We start from the raw sequence: 7,235 nt of genomic DNA on the forward strand, positions 1-7,235 counted from the left end.
CAGCACCTCCGGGCACGGCGACACCCACAGGCACACCCTAAACTAAGCACCTACAGCAAGTAGGGCACTTGCCGTGCACACAGCTGACAAGGGCTCTGTCTCCAGGACCCCACATAGTTCCTGAGCACCACCAGGAATGAGCCCTGAGCACAAAGCCAGGAGTGTCCCTGAGCACAGAGCCGGGAGTCAGCCCTGAGCACAGAGCCAGGAGTGACCCCTGAGCACTGCTGGGTGTGGCCCAGACACCAGAATTAGAAATTAAAAATAACCATCCTGGCAACCAGGCTGGGGGAAGGAGTGTGACAGCTGGCAGAGACGTCAGCCTGCACCCTGAGAGGGTCAGTGGGGCGGGGAACACGCGCTCTGAGCAGGAGCCCTTGTTTGCAGCTGCTCCCGCTAGGAGAAAGGCCCGGCCAGACTGCAGTGGGGCGGGGGCCAGCAGCCCGACCAGTCCCAGGAGAACGCAGAAGCTGGAGAAGGAAGCAGGACTTGTTTATTGACATCCAGCTAGCTCACCGCTGAAGAACATGACGTCCCAGTGAAGGGGACAGCCGGGGACAGCGCAGGCGGGCAGAGGTGCCTGGCCCCAGAGGCAGGAAGGTGCAGATGGTGCCCAGCCCCGGCCTCTGCGGGTTAGAGGCCCTCCCACCTCTCCCGCTGGCTCTCTCCTGAAGTGGCCCTGCTCTGCTCACCTCACAGGGCCCAGGACAGAGACGGGCAGTGGCCCAGGGACAGACTGGACAGCAGCTAAGGCAAGAGGCCCACACAGGTTAGATCCCTGGCACCTTATATGGCCCCTGAGCCCCGGCAGGAGAGATTCCTGATCACAGAGCCAGGAGTAAGGCCAGAGCACTGCCCAGTTTGGGGAAGGAAGGGAGGAAGGAAGGAAGGAAGGAAGGAAGGAAGGAAGGAAGGAAGGAAGGGAGGGAGGGAGGGAGGGAGGGAGGGAGGGAGGGAGGGAGGGAGGGAGAGAGGGAGGAAGAGAGGAAGGGAGGAAGGGAGGAAGGAAGGAAGGGAGGAAGGAAGGAAGGAAGGAAGGAAGGAAGGAAGGAAGGAAGGAAGGAAGGAAGGAAGGAAGGAAGGAAGGGAGGGAGGGAAGGAGGGAGGGAGGGAGGGAGGGAGGGAGGGAGGAAGAGAGGAAGGAGGAAGGGAGGAAGGAAGGGAGGAAGGAAGGAAGGAAGGAAGGAAGGAAGGAAGGAAGGAAGGAAGGAAGGAAGGGAAGGAGGGAGGGAAGGAGGGAGGGAGGGAGGGAGGGAGGGAGGGAGGGAGGGAGGGAGGGAGAGAAGGAGTGCGAGAGGAAGGGAGGAAGAGTGGAAGGAGGGAGGGAGGGAGAGAGGGAGGAAGAGAGGAAGGGAGGAAGGGAGGAGGAAGGAGGAAAGAAATAAAGAGAGGAAGAAAGAAAGAGGAAGAAAGAAAGAAAGAAAGAAAGAAAGAAAGAAAGAAAGAAAGAAAGAAAGAAAAGAAAGAAAGAAAGAAAGAAAGAAGAAAGAAAGAAAGAAAGAAAGAAGAAGAGAAGGAAGGAAGGAAGGAAGGAAGGAAAGAAAGAAAGAAAGAAAGAAAGAAAGAAAAGAAAGAAAGGAAAGAAAGAAGAAAGAAGAGAAAGAAAGAAGAAAGAAAGAAAGAAAGAAAGAAAGAGAGGAAGGAGAGGGAGGGAGGGAGAGAAGGGGGGGAAGAGAGGAGTCGGGTTTGGCGGGGGGCACTCCTTGCAAAGGCCCTGCCCAGCTGCAAGACGGGGTGCGCTGGATGAGGGGTCTCCACTGTCACTTCTATGCTTGCATCCCTCAGTGCCCGCACACCCATGCCCTGGGCACTGCAGGCCATGGTCCGAGAAGGGTGGGAACCTCTGGGTCAGCTCAGAGCTTTTGCTCCCCAGAACCAGCCCGAGCTCCTGGCCCCGGGCACTGAGCAGAGCCTCTGCCCCGCCCTCTGGTTCCCACGGGGTCAGGCCTTGAGCAAACCAGCAGAACCCCCCTTCCTCCCCTGCACCGGGGACAGTGGCCCGTCTCTATGCCCCCGACCTCACTGCACCCCTTCCCCTGGGACCCCCAGCCTCTCCCCCTCCCCCGGGAACCCCAGCCTCTCACCTCTTCCGCCAGCTGCTCCAGCGGGACGGGGCAGGCCTCCAGGTAAGGTGGGAAAGGCCCAGACCAGCCCGAGATGGTGCAGTCCCTGGTCACCAGCCCTGGGGAGCGAGCACTGTCCTTGCAGCCCAGGCAGGAGGGGCCGCAGAGCCCCACTGGGAGGCAGGAGGCCCGGGCCTGGGTTCCAGGAACCGCCAGCGGGACACGCTCTGGAGCCTCAAGACTCGGGGTCACTGTGGCTGAGCGGGTCAGTCCTGAGTCAGGGTCGCTTCCCTGAGGGGCAGAGCTGCGGCTTGGGGGTCTAAGGGTGGTGTTGGGGGGAACCACTGTGGGCGAGGGGGTCTGTGCGAGGGCCCCTCCCTGCAGCCCGAGGGTGTGTTTGCTCAGTGCTGGCCCCGGTGCAGTGCCCCCATGTCACTCACGGTCCCCGACACTGGGAGGTTCACGCTCCACCTCTGCTGGCCTCGGGGAGGGCAATGACAGGCCTGGTCCCGCCACCCAGGGGGAGCTGGTGTTCCTGCCCCGTCCCCCCCAGCACCCCTCACCTGGCTCAGAGCTGAAGTGAGAGAAGAAACCCGGGCAGGGGAGAGTGACCCACTCGCCAGAGGCCGCTGGCGGCCAGCACAGCAGCCCGTCCCAGGTCCTGGGGCAGCCTGGACAGGAGCAGAGGGCGGGCTAGCCGGCCACGGCCCCGGCCCGCAAGCCCAGAGGCCAGCCCGCCCCAGCCCGTACCCAGAGAGCTGTTGGGCGTCGCCTCTGCGGCCTGCACACACGCGCTCTCGTCCTCGCGCAGCCGGGCCAGGAGGTCGCACTCGGGGTGCCCGCGGCTCAGCACCTGCAGGAGAGGAATGCAGGGGCCAGGCCCATGGCCGTGCCCGCCTCCCTGTCCCCGAGGGTGACGCAGAGACCACCTGGGCTTCATTCCCGCTCCCAAGCACGGTCGGGGCAGGGGCAGTGAGGCACACTTGGGCGCTCACTACTCCTCCCTGAGACCCCTGAACAGTGCTCAAAAGGTGGCAGCATGGGCTGGGGAGATCATACAGTGGGCAGTGTGCTGGCCTGTACACGGCCGCCCTGGGTTTGATCCCTGACACCCATATGGTCCCCCCGAGCCCTGCCAGGAGTGATCCCTGAGCACAGAGCCAGGAGTAAGCCCTGAGCACTGTCAAGTGTGTGTGGTTCAAGGGTCAAAGAAAGGTGAAAGAGAAAGGAAGATCTAAGGGAGGTGGCAGACACAGGACGCTGAGAGGCTCTCTGCCCTCTGACCCCACTGGGCTCCCCTTTCTGGAACTGATTCTGCATAAGGCAGCCTGCAGGGCAGAACAGTGTCCCCCCACCTCACCTCCTTCTCCTGAACCCTGTGAACTGTTCTCCTTACCTTGCAAAGGACACTTTGTAGTGTGATCAGATCTGAGATGGGGAAACCCTGATTCTCTGATGGATGTGGGGGCCTTGTTAGAGGTCAGGGGCAGGTAAAGAGTGGGATGAGAGAAGGGTGTGAGTGTGTGAGAGCATGTGTATATGTGCTCACGTATGTGCATGTGTGTGCATGTGTGTGCATGTGTGTGAGTATATGTGTGTGATTGTGTGTGCATATGTGTGTATGTGTGTATGATTGTGTGTGCGTGTATGAGTATGTGTGTGTGCGTGTGTGCATTTGTGTGTGTATATGTGTCTGTGGGTTCCTGTGAGTGTGTGTCCATATGTCTGTGCGTGGATGTATGGGTCTCAATGTCTCTGAGTGTGCGTCTGATGTCTGTGTGTATGTGTGAGACCATGTTCATATGTCTGCACCTGTCTCTATGTGAGCATATACGTGAGTGTATGTCTGTGTCTGTGTATGTCTCTGTGTGGGGGTGTATGTGTAAGTGTGTATTTGATGTCTGTGTGCATCTCTGTGTGTATGTGTGAGTCTGTTCTGTATGTCTGCATCTTTCTGTGTCTGTGAGTGCATGCGTGAGTGTCTGTCTCTCTGTGTGTGAGACTGTGTTTGTATGTTCCTGTGTGAGAGCATATACGTGAATGTCTGTCTGTGTGTGTGGGGGGGGTAAGTGTGTGTATGGGGGGGTGTAGGTTGTGTCTGCGTGTGTGAGAGATGGAGAAAGGGCTCCTGAGGTAAGGGAGCCGGTGGCCACCAGAGACAGAGAAGCAAACCCTGATTCTCCCCTCCAGGCTCCAAAAGAAACATGGCCCTGATTTTCACTGCCTGAAAGCCGTTTTGGACTGAGGACACCCAGAACAGTCAGGCGGAATCCGGGTCATCTTAGTACTAACTTACGCCCATTTCCTACAGCTGTGGTAGGGGACATACAAACCAACACTCAGGGGCGCGTTGATGCTAAGATCTGCTTTCAGGGTGCTTGGAGGATATGTGGACTGAGGCTAGACAAAGAGCTGAAAGATCAGATGATAGAAGTGATCAAGGAGGCAAAGAAAGGAATGTGGGTGCGTGTCTGAATGAATGAATGCGTGCCTAGCAGGGAGTATGCACGCAGCTAGTCATGGATGGATGGATGGAGCATGAAAGGCAAGCGACGAGAAAACAGAGGGATTCCGTCCTGCTGCAGCACAGCAGCACATGGCATTAGAGTTTTGAGAGTTGCCCAGACGCTGGCGTGGCCCCGTGACGATGGGGAATGTCCTCTGGGAGCTGGAGACCAAGGAAAGCCTCTGGCGGTGTTCTGACAGCGCCCCTGGAGCAGGCGGGAGAGCCGACAGGGCCGGGAGAAGCAGACCTCTCCCGGGGGCCTGACTGCGCCCTGTGACTCCGAAGCAGTGCTCCCACCCTCCCCCGCTGCCCAGGCCCAGGAGACAAAGCCACGGTATGGGGAGGGGTGCATGGGAACCAGGGCCGGGGTGTGCGCAGAGTGGGAGAGTGGGCCTGGGGGGTCTGGCTCTGCCTCCAGGGCTCTGAGGGGCCCCTAAGGCTACAGTCTGGCCCCAGGGAGGCCGCTGAGGCTGCTCAGCTGAGCCCAGAGGTTTGAAGAGTCAGAGCAGCAGAGATGAGCTGGTAAGGGGTGTCAGGAGGGCGGGGGGACCCCGGGGATGCCAGCCCCACGCCTGCCCTGCTGAGCACCATGTCCCCCCAAGGCCCCAACTGTACCCCATACAGCCCGACCCTCAGACCTGGAGCCGAGCGCGGGGCCCGAACGGGCTACTCACCACTGCAAACGAGCTCAGCAAGCAGAGGGCCCGGGCACCCCACGCCCTGCCGTCCATGGTGCCTCGCGGGCTGTTGGCGGCCCTGTCTCCCAGGCCCGCTGCTGTCCCTGCCGCTGACGCGGAGGCCCTGCTCAGGTGGCTGTTTGCATAGGCAGGAAGTGGCTGAGGGCACAGGCCTCTGAATATTCAGACCTCTGGACAAGGCCGCCCCAGCAGACACGCGCGCACACAGGCACACACACGCACACGTGCACATAAGTGCATGCACATAGGAGCCAGAGCAATAGACAGCAGGTAGGGCACTTGCCTTGTACATGGTGGACCAGGGTTCAATTCCCATATGGTTCCCTGAGCACTGACCGGAGTAATTCCTGAGTGCAGAGCCAATGATCAAAAATAAATCAAAAATAAACAAACAGGGCTGGAGAGATAGCACAGCAGGTAGGGCGTTTGCCTTGCACGCGGCTGACCTGGGTTTGATCCCCAGCATCCCATATGGTCCCCTGAGCACCGCCAGGAGTAACTCCTGAGTGCAAAGCCAGGAGTAACCCCTGTGGATCGCCGGGTGAGACCCAAAAAGCAAAATAAATAAATAAATAAATAAATAAATAAATAAATAAACAAACAGCCCAAAGACCCAGACAGACAAACCAACCAGTGCACACACACAAACACACACAGACAGGCATATGCACACCCCCTTTGTTAGTGAACCTCCTCACGCACGCCCTGCCCATCTGACTGTCTCATAGAAGGGTGCAAGGTCACAGCCAGGGGACACTCCTGTCCCCACGGGGCTGTATTCTATACCATCTTCTCTACAGCCGTGGTAGGAAGCCCTCTGCAGGACCCCCACTCCCCACCAGTGGGAATATGGGCAGGAGGAAGTGGCGACCTGCCTGCAGGGTGGTGGGGGGCTGGGGAGGTGAGCCCCAGGGTGGGGTGGGAGTGCGCTTGCTAAAGGAAGCTGAGCTCAGGGCAGGCTACCAGGGAGTGGGGGCTGCACCCACCTTCCTTTCTTTCTTTCTTTCTTTCTTTCTTTCTTTCTTTCTTTCTTTCTTTCTTTCTTTCTTTCTTTCTTTCTTTCTTTCTTTCTTTCTTTCTTTCTTCCTTTCTTTCTTTTTGGGTGACATCTGGTGAATGCTCAGGGGTTACTCCTGGCTCTGCACTCAGGAATTACTCCTGGCGGTGCTCAGGGGACCATATGGGATGCTGGGGATTGAATCCGGGTCGGCCTCGTGCAAGGCAAACACCCTACCCGCTGTGCTATTGCTCCGGCCCCTGCACCCACCTTTATGCTCTGCCCAGGACCCCAGCCCAATGCAGCGAGTATCAGCTCTGACCTCCGGGCTCTCAGGGTCGAGTTGGGAGGGTGGAGGAGGGGAGTGCAGGGGAGATGAGTTCTCACGGCAGGGGCCAGAACCTTCCATAGCTGTCCCAGTGGGCTCCCGGGACGCTGAGCTAATGGGCATGTCCAGGAAGGCCAGGGCGGGGCTAGCGTGTCCTGGATGTTCCCTGCGGCCTGGGGGCCCCACACATGTTTACATGCTGAATCATGAAAGATGCAGCCACAGAGCACGGCTGCCTCTCGGCATCGGCTTTCACAGGCGGGATTTGTTTCCCACTTGTATTCGATGTCAACAAAGAGCCGAAGGCAAAATATTTTGAACAGAAGACTTAACTGCCTTGTATTTGGCTGACCCCAGTTCGATCCCTAGCATCCCCTGTGGTCCCCAGGGCTCTGCCAGGAGTGATCTCTGAACATCAAAGGGTGTGCCCACTCCCAAGCAAACCTAAACATCAATTTTTATACTTAACTCTTCCCTGAATAAGTCCTTTTTTTATTTCTTCCCCGCCACAGCAGCGGTGCTCTGGGGCCACCCGGCTGTGTGCAGGGAACCACACTCTCCAGGACTCAACCATCGCTGTGCTGCAGCTGCAAGCAAGGCAAGTGCCTTAACCCAGGCTATCTCCCTGGATTTTGGGGGGGGG

At 58.4% G+C, this 7,235-nt stretch overlaps 1 protein-coding gene across 1 annotated transcript in view; it reads right to left on the bottom strand.

Moving 5' to 3' along the window:
• GHRHR (growth hormone releasing hormone receptor) overlaps window positions 1-5,300 on the bottom strand; it is a 12,281-nt gene extending 6,981 nt beyond the window's left edge. Inside the window, exons 1-4 of the mRNA XM_055128618.1 lie at window positions 5,244-5,300; window positions 2,814-2,916; window positions 2,627-2,734; window positions 2,085-2,182 (exon numbers count right to left, since the gene is read on the bottom strand). Of these exons, the coding sequence (XP_054984593.1) occupies window positions 2,085-2,182; window positions 2,627-2,734; window positions 2,814-2,916; window positions 5,244-5,300 (366 nt within the window). The remainder of the gene's footprint in view (window positions 1-2,084; window positions 2,183-2,626; window positions 2,735-2,813; window positions 2,917-5,243) is intronic.
• Window positions 5,301-7,235: the final 1,935 nt, after the last annotated feature.

The sequence above is a fragment of the Sorex araneus genome, chromosome 1 (genome assembly GCF_027595985.1).
Source record: "Sorex araneus isolate mSorAra2 chromosome 1, mSorAra2.pri, whole genome shotgun sequence".
Taxonomy (NCBI): domain Eukaryota; kingdom Metazoa; phylum Chordata; class Mammalia; order Eulipotyphla; family Soricidae; genus Sorex; species Sorex araneus.